The sequence below is a fragment of the Equus przewalskii genome, chromosome 23 (assembly GCF_037783145.1).
Source record: "Equus przewalskii isolate Varuska chromosome 23, EquPr2, whole genome shotgun sequence".
Taxonomy (NCBI): domain Eukaryota; kingdom Metazoa; phylum Chordata; class Mammalia; order Perissodactyla; family Equidae; genus Equus; species Equus przewalskii.
The window spans coordinates 2,960,019-2,976,905 of NC_091853.1; the positions used below are offsets into that span (position 1 = coordinate 2,960,019).

The following is a 16,887-nucleotide window of genomic DNA, read 5'->3' on the forward strand; positions in this document are numbered from 1 at the left end:
ACCAGGGGGCTTTGGGGAGAAAAAGGAAAAAATAAAATCTTAAAAAAAAAAAAAAAGTCCTTCATAGCAAAAGAATCCAATCCAGGATCATACATTGCATTTAGTTGTCATAGCTCTTTAGTATTTTTCAATCTGGAATAGTTCTTTAGTCTTTCCTTGATTTTCAGGGTTGTGACACTTTGGAACAATGCATTTTATAGAATGTCTTTGAATGTGGGTTTATCTGAGAGTCCCTCAAGAATGGATTTGGGTTTTGCATCTCTGGCAGAAGCATCACAGGAGGAATGCTGTGGTCTCATTTCATCCTTTCGGGTGGTGCACAATTTTGATTTGTCCCTTGACTAGTGATGTTAACTTTGCTCACTTGATTAAGGTGATGTTTACCTGGCTTCTCCAATTGTAGAGTTACACTTCTTCCCTTTGTAATTAATAAATATTTTGTGGGGGAAATGTAAATTTTTGTTATCACATTTTCACCCACTGGTTTTAGCATCTGTTGTTTGTTGACTGAACTATTTATTACGGTGATAGTTTCCAAATGTTGATTTTCTAATTATGTTATTCTTTCTATATTTATTATTTAGCGTTCTACAGAAAAAATTTTCTCTTCTCCCTGTTTGTTTATATCAGCATCGACTCATGAATTCCTATGAGTAATGGTTATAATTCATTATTATTTTTATTTATTTTGTCCAAATTGTCCAAAATGTGGCCAATGGGAGACCCTTTAAGCTGGCTTTTTTTCACATATTCCTACAATTTTTAAAAGTACTCTACTAGTAATTTCTTCACCAAAATAGTAAAAGGAAGGAAATAAAAAATAAAGTTTCAGCAAAGAAACAGCAAGCCTCAGTAAAGAAATAGAAAATATAAAGAACTAAATGGATATTTTAGAACTGAAAACTAAGGTAACTGAAATAAAAAACTCACTGGATGGGCTCCCAGCAGAATGGAGGTGTTCTAGTAAACTGGAAGACAGAACACTAGAAATTAGCCAGTCTGAACAAGAAGGAGAAGATGGGACAAGTAAATGAACAGAGCCTCAGGGACCTCTGGGACTACAGCAAAAGGAGAAAGAGGAGAGGAGAAAGAGGGTGGGGCTCAAAAGGACTCGAAGAAATAATGGGCAAGAACTTCCCAAACATGGCAGAAGATGGAAACTTACAGATTCAAGAAGCTGAGCAAATGCCAAACAAGATAAATTCAAAGAAATCTGAAAGACGGATCATAATAAAATTTCTGTAAACTAAAGACAAAAGAAAAATCTTGAAAATAGTGAAAGAGAATTGACACCTTTACCTATGGGGAAAAACACTTCCAATGATAGTGGATTTCTCATCAGAAACTGTGGCGGCCAGGAGGCAGTGGCATAACATTTTTCAAGTACAGAAAGAGCTCAAAAAATCCCAAATTCTCTATCCAGTAAAAATATCCTTTGGGAATGAAGGGAAATCAGGAAATTCTTAGATGAAGAAAAACAAAGGGAATACATCTCCAGCAGACCTGCCCTAAAAGAATGGCTAAAAAAATGAAATACTTAGTTTTAAATCCAACAGAACACGTTCTGGACTTGTATGCTGAAAACTTCCACATGCTGATGGGAGAAGCCAAAGAAGATAGAGAGAAATGGAGACATGCTGTGTTCATGGATTAGAACGCTCAATGTCAGAAAGGTCAGTTCTCCACAAATCGATAGACAGGTTTGATGCATTTCCTCTCCGAATCCCCACACGATTTTTAATAGACAAGATTTTTCTAAAGTTAATATGAGAATACACAGGAACTTAGAATAGCTAGCAAAATTTTGAAAAAGACAAAGTGGGAAGCCTCATTCTGTCTGATATCAGACTTACGTAGTGCAGGAGTCAAGCCCGAGGGTGTTGGAGGGGGACTGACACGCTCCTCAGGGGAACAGAATGGAAGCCGAGAAAGAGATCCAAACGAGTCCAGCCCACTGGTTTGTGGCTGAGGCACGAAAGCAATTCAGGGAGCAAGGAGTCTTTTTGACACATGATTTTTTTTTTAAAAAACCCCTTAACCCAAACCTTACGCTAGGAAAAATACATAGAAGAAAATCTTCAGGATGTAGGGCTTTGTGAACAGCTGTTAAGTATGACACTAAAAGTACAGTCCATAAAAAAAATTGATAAATTGGACTTTAGCAAAATTAAAAAGTTTTGCTGTTTACAAAACTCTGTTAAGAAGATGAAAAGACACTCTCCACACTGAGAGAAAACATTTGCAAAGCACGTATCTGATGAAGGACTCTTATTTACAGTCTGTAAAGAACTCTCAAAACTCAGCCCTTGAAAAACAAACAATCCTTTAGAAAATAGAGATTTTTGAATTTTTAGAAAAATATAAAAGAAAGGAGTAGATTTGGCACTGAAGAGAATATATAGATGGCAAATAGTAAAAAAATACTCAATATTACTCGCTATTGGGGAAATGCAAACTAAGTCCAACATGAGACCTCACTACACACGTGTTAGAACAGCTAGAATAGAAAGTAACGACAGTACCAAATGCCGCTGTCAGTTTGGAGAAACCAAATCTCTCATGTGTGTTTGTGGGAATGTAAAACGGTATAGCCATTCTGGAAAATACTCAGAAATTTATTTAAAATCTAAACATAAACTTACCACATGACCTAGCAGTCTCACTACTGTGCTTTTATCCCAGAGAAACAAAATTATGTCCACATAAGAATATGTACATAAATTTGCTTTCTATTTTATAGATGAGGGTCCTTTGTCAGATAGGTGCTTTGCAAATATTTTGTCCCAGTGTGGAGCATGTTATCCTATGTGCATCCCACACATGAATGTTTATAGCAGCTTTATTTGTAATAACCCTGAACTGGAAACAACCAAAAGGTCCCTCAATAGTGAATGGCTAATAGACTATGGTACGTCCATACCATGGAATACTGTTCATCAATAAAAAGGAACAAACTATTGGTACACACAACAACTTGGATGGATCTTAGGGGCATTATGCTGAGTAAAAAATGCCAACCTCAAATGGTCATATACTATGAGTCCATTTGTAGAGCATTCTCAAAATGGCAAAATTGTCAAAATGGATGATGGGGGGCCCGCCCCATGGCCTCGTAGTTAAGTTCTGTGCACCTCTGCTTTGGCAGCTCGGGTTCAGTTCCTGGGCACAGGACCTACACCACTCATCAGCAGCCATGCTATGGCGGTGACCCACATACAAAATAGAGGATGATTGGCACAGATGTTAGCTCAGGGCAAATCTTCCTCAAGCAGAAAAAAAAAGAAAAAGAAGATGACAGATTAGTGGTTGTCAAAGGTTAAGAATAGCTGGAGGGAGATAAGCGCATATGCCTATAATGGGATAGCAGGAGGGAATTATTTGTGATGAAATAGTTCTGTATTTTGATTGTAGTGGTGGTTACATGAATCTACACATGTGACAGTAAAAACGGCATAGAACTATACATGCACTTTATACCAAGGTCAGTTTCCTGGATTTGGAAGAGTATTGTAGTTATGTAAGATGTTACCAGTGAGGGAAACTGGTGATGGGGAAAAGGGACCTGTCTTTACAAATGCCTATGAGTTTCTGTCAAAATAGAAAGTTAAAAACAAAAGAGAGAGCAGGATATTATCATTGCTATGGGATTTCAGAGGAAAACAGCGAGGGGAATGAAGGAGGATCTGAGGTCGTAACTTTTGAACCTATCTATGAAACAGCAGACTTTTCACAAGTTGATAGAGAGAGGAAGGGTATTTTAGATAGATTGAGAGTTAGTAAATGTTTGTGGAGTGAATGCCACTGTACTATTTAACATTATTAAGAAATATTAATAATATCCGATTAGTCAGAAGAACATTTTAATTAGTTGAGTGGAAGAATGTGTCTTTAAGTTTTGTATCTCACATAGAACTTTGGGATGCTTGTTTCCCTTGAATTGTCACACAAATTCATGAAGCCTGAGAGTAAGAGAGAAGGCACAAATTACCAATATCAGAAATGAAACAGAATAGTTCAGAGGATGGATGGGAATGATCAAAGCAGCATGTGGTTTTAAGTAAAACAAAGACCGTTTTTCATGCTTTTAAGAAATGGAATCAGAGAAAAAGATCACATTCCAGTTGTTGAAGTAAGAGAACTCCAAGATTAGCCAAGCGTGCCAAGACAGATTACAGGCCTGTGGTAAAGCCCTGTAACCCCTATTCTTTTACTCCATGGAATTTTCACACTTTGTAGTTACATATTTGGGTGATTGCTTAATATTTCTCTCAACCATTCAAATGTAAGCATTCTGTGGCTCAGCATCATATCCCCAATTCCTACCCCAGTGCCTGTCTGCACTTGGTAAATACTTATTGAATGTGATAATGCATGAAATAGTGACTTAGCAAAACTCTTTAAACTAGAATGAATAAAAGACAGCTATGGAAGTAAAGATTGATGATAAGATAGCTAGACAGACGGGTTTAGTGTAATAGTAAAACTTTCATGGAGTTATACAAGATTTAAGCTTTTACAACAGAAATTCAGAATTGGATTTTGTGATGATGGTATGTTTACTAAAAGATGCTGAAGTGTCAGATTGAGCAGTGGCTGAGCTATGTACAGGCCTGTAGAAATGTAAGATAGCGCAGTTTAAGGAAGACACCAGAAGCATGTGCCATTTAACACCAGCTGCTTTCTGGTCCTGTAGCTTTCTGTATGCACCAACACTTAACTGATTAGATTAATTGACTTCTTGAGGATTCCTGCTTGAAACACGCTGTCTGATGACTTACAGCGTGCTGAATGCTCGCTCCTTAGTGCGTCTGTGTGTGTCTGCTTCTACCAGTGGAGTTGTGTGGTTATCAAGAGTCATTTATTTGTTTGTGCTCTCAAGCTGTTCATGCTGGTTGTACGACTTATTTTAATTACACCATTTAGATAATTATTATATAAACCAAGGAAAAGAAAAGAAAGAGTGATATTTCTGTGATCATTTAAGTTGAATGCTTTGAAAAGATTTGATAAAGAGTAATTACTGAAAAATGCTGTTGAATTAGACTTAAACAAGAGAGCTATAAAATATTAGGGATAAATTGTTCTAAAAGAAAAAAGAAGTATTCTGCACTCACATTGCTTCATGTATCTTTGAAAAGTTCTTGCCTTACTTTTAAAGCAGTTTTTCAATCTGTGGGTCATGAAGTCAATTTAGTAGGTTGAAATCAGGAATTAAAAAGAAAGAAATATGTTAGAACATAGAGTGCATTACACCTAGGAAGGAGCGTTGTTCATGACACTTCCCTTTCTTTTTTATGTTCATTCCATACATGTATATCCAATGTAAAATGTGAAAAGCTTGAAAAACAAAGCTGAAGAATTGAAACTGGAAATACTAGAGTATGTATTAGGGCTATGATTTATCCAAGAAAGAAGAGGAAACTGAAATTAGTGGGTCCAACTGAAAGGAAAGGCTTTGGTCCAACAACAAAAGATTGGTGAATGAATGTATGTTTACGTTAAAATGAGCTGTTTAAGGTATGTATATAATGGTTTTATGATATTAAGTTGACCTTTTTGATGGACCAGCCAACTACAGATCTCAGTGTCATGGGATAAGAGTTTCGGCATATTTTATTTTACTTGTTTTCCTCTCATGCTTCCTTGTTTTGTCCTCCTCACCCCCCTTTCTCTGCTACTTAATAGCTATGTGACCTAAGAGTCATTCTTCAGGCCCCGGTTTACTTTTTACGAAATAAGAGTATTCTTCAGATCTCTTGTTATTTGGCAGTGCTTAGTAGCCAAAATGACTAAGTAAGTTCTTTCGTGGTTATTTGCGCATCTAGACTTTTAGTAAATGATAGACATTCCATTTTAAAAAATAAAATTTTAGAGCCCTAAAATCCCCGCTTTGCATATCTACACGTGTGCACGTGACATATAGTGCTCAAGAACAGCGGCACTGCCAGTGCCTATCACTTCATCCCGAGTCTGAGAAGTGTCCGCATCCTGGAATGTTGCTTTGCAGTGGGACGTTACGGAATTATTTTAGGCTGTCTGTGGGCGATAGGTTTTTGGATGAGTTTTTTGTACACTTTACAATTCTCGAGATGCTGAGTATTTTTATTACTGAGCATTTGCTAAAGCAATGCTATTAAGTGTTTTCTGTAAACAAGCTAGTGGGACACTAAAGTAGGAGTAGGTTTTGAGAAGAGGAGACGATGAAAAGGCTGTTGGTGTGCGACTGAGGTTGCCTAGGGGTGAAGCCGGTGGAGCTGTTAGATGAGAATCCCGCCCTGAGACAGAAAGGATGTGCCGGGGAGCAGCTGGTCGTCAGCCATGGCCGCCCACTGCACTGTGTGCAGTCAGTCCAGGAGGGTATGTACAAAAAGCTGTCCAGATGGAGTGGGGCCAGGTTGGAAGTCGAGGATCTAGGTGGGTAGAGGACAGGCCACCTCAGCGTGCTCACATTCAAAAGGGATGTTTTAAAAAGCTAGTTTGTAATTCAGTTGTCCTTTTCCTTCCTTGCATTTCTAATGAGACCTACACTAGCCCATAGGATCATGAGTGAAAAATTATTCTAATACGGATAGTGTTAGCCATGAATTCTGGGTCCTGGAAGAGCATTTCTTCCCCTGTTTTAGAGAAATGGCTCAGTTTTAGGCATAATTTTGAAGTATGTGAATTGTAACTTTGCCCTTTCAGCTTCTTCTTGTACTTCCATACCTTACTATTTCCTGTTTCTTTCTACCTTGTGTGGGCCCTGTGCCCGACTCCTATCCCCCAATCCAACTCTTCTAAACAACATTTATGAGCATTTACTGTCCACGTTCCCAGTAGAAATGACCATTACCTCACAAACCCAGATGTTAAAGGACAGCAATTAAATTGTATTAATTCATGCTGAAGTGTGAATGACTGACTACCCCACAAACCCCCAAGAAATGGTTTTCTTTTTTAAAAAGGGTGTTCTTTTGGGTTACGTTTTAATCTGATATTTCAGACAGAGGACCAAACAAAGTGAGCGTTTGAGACTTTGTGGGAAAAGCTGTCTATCTGTTCCCTTCTTGTAGATCTCACTGTGCCATGGTTGAGGGGGTCACAGTGGCCATCCATCCCCCAGGCCATCGGTACAGGCCTAGACAGCCACCTAGTATTTAAACCTGCACTCTAGAATGTGCCAAGTGCCTGGATCAAGAGTTGCAGAAAGGGAGTTTTCTTGCCCTTGCATTGTGGCAGAGTCAGCTGCCTGGGTGCTTCCTGTGAGCCCTGGACAGCTGCCGCTCCTCTCAGGACAGCCCTCTTCTTCTGTCTCTCTCCCTCTTCCTGGAGGGAAGATGGTGAATTTTGTAGTTGGCGGGGGATAGTAGCCTATGTGAGTTGGTGAGCCATAGGCCCCCTGCTGTGCGGGGTCCTGTAGGACTCTCTGGGCCTAGGGTTGGGGGGGTAGTTATTACACTGCCAAGGTCCTGCCCCTGCAAGGTACCTTCCAGCAAACACTCCTTAGTTGGCAGTGATTGTATGGCTGTAGCTCCAGGACATCCTGAGCTGATGTATGAAAGACCGGATTGGCGTAAGAAAGGTAGTTTAGAGGTGCTGCTGCATATGGTACGAAAAGGTGCATGGTGAGTTGCAGAGATACTCCATAGTAAGTGCAGGCAATAAATGTAAAATTTTGTGAAGGCTTAAGAGGAGGGAAAGGAACACTATTGATACCTACTGTATTCTGTCACATTCATCATTGCTTCTCATCTTTTCCCACCAAGTATAACTCATATAGTCGACACGTTCTACCTTAAAGACTCATTGAAGGGCCGGCCCGGTGGTGTAGCCATTAGGTTGGTGCACTCAGCTTCGGAGACCTGGGGTTCACAGGTTCGGATCCGGGGCGCAGACCTATGCACCACTTATCAAGCTACGCTGTGGCGGGCATCCCACATATAAAGTAGAAGAAGATGGGCACGGATGTTAGCTCAGGGCCAGTCTTCCTCGGCAAAAAGAGGAAGATTGGCGGCGGATGTTACCTCAGGACTAATCTTCCTCAAAAAAAAAAAAACACCTCGTTTTAATTTTGTATTGTCTTCTATGATAATATTCTTACTTGTTTTCATACAAAGTGTTGTGATTATTATTGAATAAAATTGATGCTCTTGCAAGATGTACCCTGTTTATCCTGTGTCTTGGTGTGTGCCCTGGCACAACTGCCTCATGCTCCAGGCCATGATTTAGTGTGAGAAGCACATGCACATTTATCCTCACAGCAACCTGTTGAAAAAGATATTATCATTTCACAGATGAGAAAATTAAGGTGCATAGAGGGAAGGAAGTTAAACAAATCTCACAAGTACTAACTGGCAGTGTTATATTTCTTCTCCAAACCCTCTCCTCAAATGCATTTTGTGATTCTTTAAAACAGAGAAGAACTAGCAATTTAAATCGAGTGCTGATCTAAAAGTTCAGAAAGGTTTTTTGTTCTGTTCCTAGCTAAGTTATTGACTTGCAAGGAAATCTTTTTAAAGGTCCCTTATAAAAATGTCTTTCATTTCCTCATAGGCATGTTGAGTTTAATTTCAACCTTAATGTTGGGGAAAGGTACATATTTTTAAAAATTGGACCCTTTGGTATGCCTGAAGACTAGTTCTAAATAAAAGCAGTTGTTATGGGTCACACCTGTGAGAACCCTCCTCCCATGTTGCACACCTTCTATGTATCAGTACACACATAACTTTTTTTTTTTTTTGAGGAAGATTAGCGCTGAGCTAACTACTGCCAGTCCTCCTCTTTTTGCTGAGGAAGCCTGGCCCTGAGCTAACATCGTGCCCATCTTCCTCTACTTTGTATGTGGGACGCCTGCCACAGCATGGCATGCCAAGCAGTGCCATGTCCGCACCCGAGATCCGAACCTGCGAACCCCGGGTCACCGAGAAGCAGAACGTGCAAACTTAACCGCTGTGCCACCAGGCTGGCCCCCACATGTGACTTTTAAGCACAAAATCTTTGTCACCAGTTATTGGTCTCCTCACTACACTGAAAACAAGCCATTTTAGTCTGCTGCTTTGTTCAATTCCCTAAATAATGTATAATAGCCAAGGGCTTAGATTTTTATGTCAGCAAAATGTGGTTTTAAGTCCTGACTCCAAATTATTAGTGCAACATTGGGTGAAGTGCTTTAGCTCTCTGTGCCTCAGTTTCCTTATTTTTATTTTTTAAAAGATTTTATTTTTCCTTTTTCTCCCCAAAGCCCCCCAGTACGTAGTTGTGTGTTTTTAGTTGTGGGTCCTTCTTGTGCTCTATGGGACGCCGCCTCAGCATGGCTTGGTGAGCAGTGCCATGTCCGCGCCCAGGATTCGAACTGGCGAAATCCTGGGCTGCTGAAGTGGAGTGCACGAACTTAACCACTCGGCCACGGGGCCAGCCCCAGTTTCCTTATTTTTAAAAAGGGAGAAATGATGCTTACTTCATGGAGTTTTTATAAATCTTCTCCTGAATTGTCAGTGATGATTAGAATGTCTTATTATAATGCCTAAAAAGTTGTGGGTTGATGTTTTACCTTGTAGATTCACTTTAAATTGGATGAACATATTGTTCAGTAAGGATTTTATATATATAGTCCTATCTGTTAGGTGAAATTTAGTTGAAAATACTAAGTCAGTCCACAGTTTGCGTGGCCTATTTTTTGACAGTTGATATTGTGAGTAACAAACTTTCTCCTCCTTTGGGTTGATTTTTATGGGTGAAGGATACTGCATAATATGTGGCATTCAACTAATCTACTCTGTTAATTTGGTAGGATAAAGAGATTTGTAAATAATGAATTTGCATACTCTCGCAGATAATTTTATAGACCCTGTACTGCTTCTGGGTTTATCCTGTAGCCTTGTTGTACAGTAGGACTTTCCTCTGACAAAGTATTTAATATTTGGAAAATTCCCTATCAGTAGGCTAGCACCATCTTGACAGCCCTGTTTTCTGCTTCTACCTTGCTAATTGTTTCCTCGGGATTATTTGGATTGTGTAGAAAGCTTTTTGCAAATCCTCTTATTACTGAAGTCATTGTTGCCAGCAGGAATAAGATTAAAGGTGCTTAAGTCTGTAGAGTTGTTTCTAATTTGTACGTGTCATTTCAGTGGCATTTTAACAGAACTCTTCTCCTGTCCCTCCCTTCTCCCCCGGTACTATCTCAAGTTAGGTCCAAGAAGCCAGGCCATTGGAAGAAATCTCATTTTATCCTCCTAATTATTATGCTGGCACTCAGGAGATAATTTTTCCCTTCATGCACTGCCAATTAATATGCAAATAGACTGATAAATATTTATGCAATGATTTAAATTATGCAGGGAGTGCTTTCAGTGTATTCTGTAAATGAATTGTTCGTGGACTTCAAAGTGCTGGCTGCTGTGCTAACGAGGAGAGATTTGCATAAGGCCCTAATCACGCGCATACTGATTAAGCTTCATTATGGAAACTGCCAGCTGCAATCTTTGTTTCTATTTTATTACAAAAAGGGGAACTTTTCATGCTTCAGTTGCCTTGACAATGTCAGTCCTAGCTGGTAGGAGAGACTAAAACTCCTCTGAGCAACTGAAGTTTCCTTATTCAGTTGAAGATTGCTATGGTGTAACTGAAGTTGTATTTTCCCTCTCCCCCTAATCCACTTTCCACCTCCCACCCTTGTTCTCTTAAGAACGTAGTGTAGATTTGTTAGAAATAGTACCTTCTTTCCCCCACCCCAAACCGCTACCTGTTTCTTCCTTGCTTTGGACTGTCTGAACCTCTAGAAGATTTCACAGCAATGCTGGACTGCAGTGACTATGTTCTAGGTGGGTACCAGCACAGTTGTTTCTTATAAGCTTTAATATGGAAATAGCGTGTGTGGGGTTGACTATGCATAAATGCTTAATCGCACATGCAACCAGCTCAGGGGAGGGGGAGAGGTGGATTGAGCAGGGAAGGAGGCAAGCATTTGCAAAGCACAAGCATACTTAAATTTGCAGTAGGGCCCTCCCTTCCACTAGCTCTTCTGGTTCAGAGGGTATTTTCAGTAAATAGTGTGGATTTAGAATTCAACTTGAATGGAGGACGTTTTTGCTTTTTGGATATTTCTACTGAGATCATTTCATGTAGTTCTAAAGACACTCAATCTGCAACAGGGTCTAAAGTGTACCTGAATAATATGTACATATTAATAAAAATGTTTTGCATACCTAATGTGAATGTCTTACTTATATAAAAACCAAAAGTGCTTAGTGAAAAATAAGGTGGAGCCAGAGTGCAGAATTGTTTCCATTAATACTAAAGCAGATGGTAATTCAGTGGTTACTGCAATAGGACTGTTGAACAATTTCCAGATCTTAGAAACCCTTAACTGTTTTCAAATTTTGGCTTATCTTAGCCTTTTTTATTTTTAAAAATCAACTTCTTTTCTTCAGAAAACAATTTTAAGTGCTGGAAAGCCTACTTTTAGGTTTTTCCCTATAGAACAACAAGCCTGGGAGGGGAATGTCTGGCTTGAATATATAAACTGTCTTTGATGACTAAGATTTAAAATAGATTGAGGCACTTCAATTTTAGAGGTATGATGGCTCATGGTGGCCATGTTTTGTGTTGAGTTTTGTCTGTGTGCAAAATTGTTGAAACCCCTGGGTTTCTCTGGTGCTCTGGAAAGTCAGATGATATGATCTCCAGGACTTTGATACCTTGTGTCTAAAATCTTTGCAAATTATTTTTTTTCCTGGATATCATTTTTCCCACTTGAAAAATTGAGGCTGCCCCATCATCTTCACAGTGGCCAATGGTAGTTTCTGCAAATGTTTGAATTCTTAGGCAGAAGTCCTGGCCTAAACCCAAGGTAGTAGTAGTATCTGTACAGCATGGTAAAACCACGATTAAAAGGAGGAATGGCTAAAACAGCAAACTAATGTCAAGATTCAGTGCAAGAGCAGCTCGACTGTGTATTAGACTTGTTATCCAGTCAGCTCGATGTGCCCAGAGAGAAGACACTTCAAATATCAAAAAAGAATTACTTGTATTTTGTCTTTGCATTTATTATATTTGGAATGCAAAAAAGAAAAGGAAAACAGCTTTTTGAAATATTTTTAACATTATATTTTAGAGTTAGAAGTTATGTCTCCATTATTTTCAGTTAACAGTAAATATTATTTAGTTCCCATAGTTGTACAGTTAATCAGGATTTTATTGTTTTATTTTTTATATATTTTTTTGTGGAGTAATTTTGTTAAATGTCTTGGAAGCTCTTGACAATTCAGTAGAAAATCCTTAGAAGATTCACATAGAATACTTGTGACATAATCTTTATAGTTATGGAAATTAGGATATGAATTGTACAAGGTCAGGCTCATGACTTGTTAAGAATTATGCCTGCTTCTTTGTTTTTATGTTATGTGGAAAAACTGTTACCCTTTTTATGAATGTTAACTGGTTCATCATTTTTCCCACTTTTAAATTCATTCTGAAAGAAGCATTGAACATGTGTATGCTTAATGGTGTATTCGATTACCTTTGCTGTGATCTTTGTTGACTTCCATGAGATTTTGCTTAAGTCATTCAGAAAGCTCGTTCTCACTAAGTTGCACACCTGTTCCTTTCAAACCATGGTGTGCTTACTGGTTTAAGTTCTTCTGGACAGTGGGGGAGGAAGTTGTAGAACTGCCCTCATTTATGACCACAGACGCACGGATCTGAACCCTTGAACATCTGAAGAACAGACCAGAGATGTGATAGAGCCACTAAGCCCATGCGGCAAGCGTCTGTCCCAAAGCTGTGTTAGGAACGTACGCACAGCTTCCAGGCTGGAAAGGAAGTTCATGGAGGAAGGGCTCCTGATTCTTGCCTATCGCTTATGAGCACAGATAATGCCACTATGGGCAACATGATTGAGACTTCTGATGATTGTTTCAATTTCCTAGTTAAATGTTTAAGCAGATGATAAAATATGCTCTTCAGTCAAAAGATCAAATATAATTTAAATATTTATTCTCTACTAATAATTATAGTGAAATGGTTTTCACGCTGGTGAGGGAAAAGGCAGAACTTGCTTGATAGTAAACTTGTTTGATTATAAATATGCTAAGTTTGCGTTTACAATACAAGTAGAATAAGATATATATTAAATGTACGTTTAGCTTTTATCCTTTTGAAGAGGCAGAAGGAAAGCAGAGTTGTTCTTCTCTCTTACATAATCTTCTGGGATACCTAATATTAATTGATGAAAACTTTGTACTATGAAAACTTCATTAAACAGATAGCCCTAAAAGAAGTGAACCCACATCAGGTTCATTTGGGATAGCAAGGTAGTATAATTTTTAAGTGAGTGTGATTGTGATTCAGTTTTGGAATTATTAGATCTATCCATTATGCCTCGTGGTACAGTTTCTTCTACTGGTTTATGATTGAAGTGTGAATTTGACATATTCTCACTTTCACACATATTTAGTGTGTTTGCAAGGGTGAGGAGTCAATAATGGAGATATTTTTCTCAGACATGTTTTCTGTTTATTCTGTTAGGTTGGGTTACTGTCCAGTCTATTGTCAAGGTTACTGATGGATTGTTAGGTTATAATTAGCGAATGAATACCTTTGCTTATGGAAACAAAACTTTATTTGGGAATAAGGTGTTCTACTTTGTGAGGTGGTTCCGCCTTAGCTTTGTTTCTTTAACATATTTTATGCTTCATGGTACAAAGCATTTACTTTTTTTTTTACGTATCAGACTCTCTATTATAGTTATTTTCAGGTTAGAGTTCTGTTATCTTTCTAGAGGAATCTTAAAGTCCCTTAGAAAGACAGTCTATTTGCGGATCACGGCACAGTTAAGGGAACCCTGAATTTCTTCCAGATAAACTCTCGTTACAGTTTCCAATGTCTTGCCATTGACACTGTCTCTCCTGGTGCTGAAGGACTGTAACATGAGTCAATATTTTTAACCCTTTCCTTTGCCACGATTTTGCCTCCCTAACCGCATCCCCAATTTTTAAAAAACCTTATTCACCTTTGATTTATTGCAGACTCAAGAATGAACAGTCCGTCAGAAACCAGTAAACCATCTATGGACAGTGAAGATGGCAGCAGAGGTAGGAGATCCAGCTTTTGAATTAGATCTAATGGAACCAAAAGAAGAAACTTCCCATTTAACTGTGACTCATATTTGGGACATAAAGACCAATTTGAGTATTGAGTCGTCAAATAGAATTTAGTATTTGCAGGAACTGGCATCATATTTGCTTAAGATTAACTTCTGCTGATTGTTTCATCTTTTTGCTGCTGTCTATCAGAGAAACTACAAAGCAGTTGAGAGAATAGTCCTTTGCATGAGATAGTTCTGGGTATGAATTAGGGATTTGGCCACTTACTAGCTGTGTGACTTTAGGCAGTTTCCCCAATCTCTTTAAGACTTAATTTATTCACCTGTAAAATGGGGGTGATATGTTTCATAGATCACTATGACTGTTAAAGGAAACGTGTTAAACACAGTGCCAGCTACACAGTAACCATTCAGTAAAAAGTAGTTCTTGTTACAAGTGTTACTCAAAACAGTGAATCTTATCCACCCCATCACATTCAATATAAATTATATTGGAGTCATGATAGTGTCAGTAGATAGTTAAAAACACACACTTATTTCTAATACATCTTTTTATTTGGTGATATTTTTAAAAATTTACACGATTAAACCTTGATTATCAGGAGAAAATTAATATCATGTAAATGAGAAAACTGAGGCCTTGAGAGAGAAAGGTAAGTCCGTAAGGGTAGATTATCTCTACAGCTCATACACTTAATTCAGTACCTTGCTCAGAAGACATGTGACTATGTCTTTATCATCTGCCAGAGATGGTACAGGGACTTCCCCAGTTTCTGGTAAAGGCATAAATTAAAATACTTAACCATGTAAAAAGGGAATTAAGGGCAAGGATAAAGAGAAAGCAGTAGTTTCTAAGGTAGACTCGGTTTTCAGTGGTAGGGAGGGTTGCCTCTTTGACCCCATTTTAAAAATGCCGACTATGGGCCATGGTAAGAATGAGAGTCAGCCTTGGAAACTGCCTTTGTTTTCCACCCCTCCTGACCACACCACTTTTTGATTTGAAGTGGATGGGTTGAACCAGTAGGGCAGCTTCCTGCCTAGGTATCTTTCACTCTAAACTCTTCTATACCTGGAGATAACTTGTTAATCTTTTAATCTCTAAAGTATACCTGCCTCTTTATGTGAAACCGAGCTGTGGGCTTCCTGTTGTATTTAAAATGTCTCTCAAATTACTCCAACTGAGGCCGGCCAGGCAGACTGCTGTGGTACCCCCAGAGAGGGGGAAGGGCAGCATTCCCTTCTGTCTGGTCGGCCACAATCTCCTTTCTGTTGTTTCTCTGTTCCCTGTTTGGGCCCTGACTCGCATTGTTTTGTTCAGGTCCCTCTCCCAGTGCTTTGGCCACCTACCATGGGTATGGGACTTGTTTGCAGAGAGAGACTGGGCAGTCGATCCCGTGAAGATGCCAGGCAAGAGTGCAGGACACCGTGCCTGCAGGACAGCTTCAGAGAAGAGGCGTGTCTCTCTAAGGGAATAGACACAGACTCACAGAGGGATTGGAAATCAGACTCCTTGGGAATCCACCACTAAGTTAGAAGTTTTAGTAGCTACCCTTTATTGAGCGCCTACATTTAATAAAATCCCGAGGACGTGTTTTTAAAAATCTTAAGCACTGTATGTATCACCTGATTTTAATTTGAGTTCTTATGACAACCCTGCAAATTAGATACTATTATCTCAAGGAATAGGAAATTGAGACACAAAACCAGCCAGGAAATAAAGGCAGGATCAGAATTTACACCCTACATGCGGTTTCTCCCATAAAGTGCGGTAAAATAAAACTGAAAATTTAAGCAATGCTTTGTGTATGTTCAGGTCTAAAACCGTTTACAGAGCTATGTAAGAGCAATTCCAGCTGCATCACCTCCCGAAACAGTCTGATGAGTTTCTTGCCCTGTTTTCGTATGGAATGCATGGCGAACTCGTTCCCACCATACTATCATGGTGAGCAGTATCATTTTAGATATTTTACTGTGTAATGTCTTTAAAACTCCAATTTTGTGGCTAAGAACTGGTACTTTCTTAGATTTCTTCCATCACCAGCAATACAAGTTGATTTTCTCTTTTCCCTAAAAATAGAGAAAAATTTTTATTTCTTTTTCGCAAGAAGACTGCTAATACAGTAACGCATAGAAGCCTGTCAGATACGCGATGATCAGCTGTCCCGACTCTGGAGCAGGGCGCTCACCTCCTGGGTGTCGACTGCAGTGTCTCTTGCCTCTGTCGTGTTACCAGTGACTCATGTCATGGACCTTTACATTCACTTGAGGATTTCTGAAGCCTTGAATGTCAATTTCTTAAGTGTTAAAGGTCTGTCACTATGCTCTTAGCACCTCCCACTGATGTCAGTTTGTTAGCTTAGAAATATAAAAATATATTGAGTTCTACTTTGCATATTAAATTATCGTGTTTTATATATTAGATATAAAATTACAGTTTATTGAGATAATTACATGCTTACAAAGTGATTTTTATTTAAAAATATAACAAATCTGCAGATTGTTTAAATGTAAAAAATATATGCGTTCTTAGTTTTTACTAGTTTATGAATTACAAGTAAAATTTTCAGTGGAAAGAGCCCTTAATGTTATAATAAATAAAATTGAAGTCTCACATTTTCTGGATTTGGAATACTTTGGTGTAGATTACTGAAATTTTAAACATTTCAGGAAAAAATAACTTGATTTGTGACATTTTAAGAAGAATGAAATGATAAGATTGTGTTGATATGTTACTTCTTTGCCTTTCTCCTGCCAGAGTGACTTACTTAAGTTGAGCAGCTAAATTTGACAATGCACTTTCGTCAACC

The 16,887-nt window shown here is 38.7% G+C and overlaps 1 protein-coding gene across 7 annotated transcripts in view; it reads left to right on the top strand.

The window, feature by feature from the left end:
- The window catches only part of POU2F1 (POU class 2 homeobox 1), a 168,535-nt gene that overhangs the window by 76,313 nt on the left and 75,335 nt on the right, over positions 1-16,887 (top strand). For 2 of the 7 annotated variants that reach the window (XM_070591477.1, XM_070591475.1), the window contains 2 exons: positions 14,004-14,069; positions 15,894-16,022. The exons of 1 other annotated variant lie outside the window; for it this stretch is intronic. In XM_070591477.1, the coding sequence (XP_070447578.1) occupies positions 14,012-14,069; positions 15,894-16,022 (187 nt within the window). In that variant the 5' untranslated portion in view covers positions 14,004-14,011. Of the gene's footprint in view, positions 1-10,476; positions 10,800-14,003; positions 14,070-15,893; positions 16,023-16,887 lie in introns of those variants that run through there. 4 more of the 7 variants (XM_070591478.1, XM_070591480.1, XM_070591476.1 and 1 more) reach the window with 3 other exon arrangements.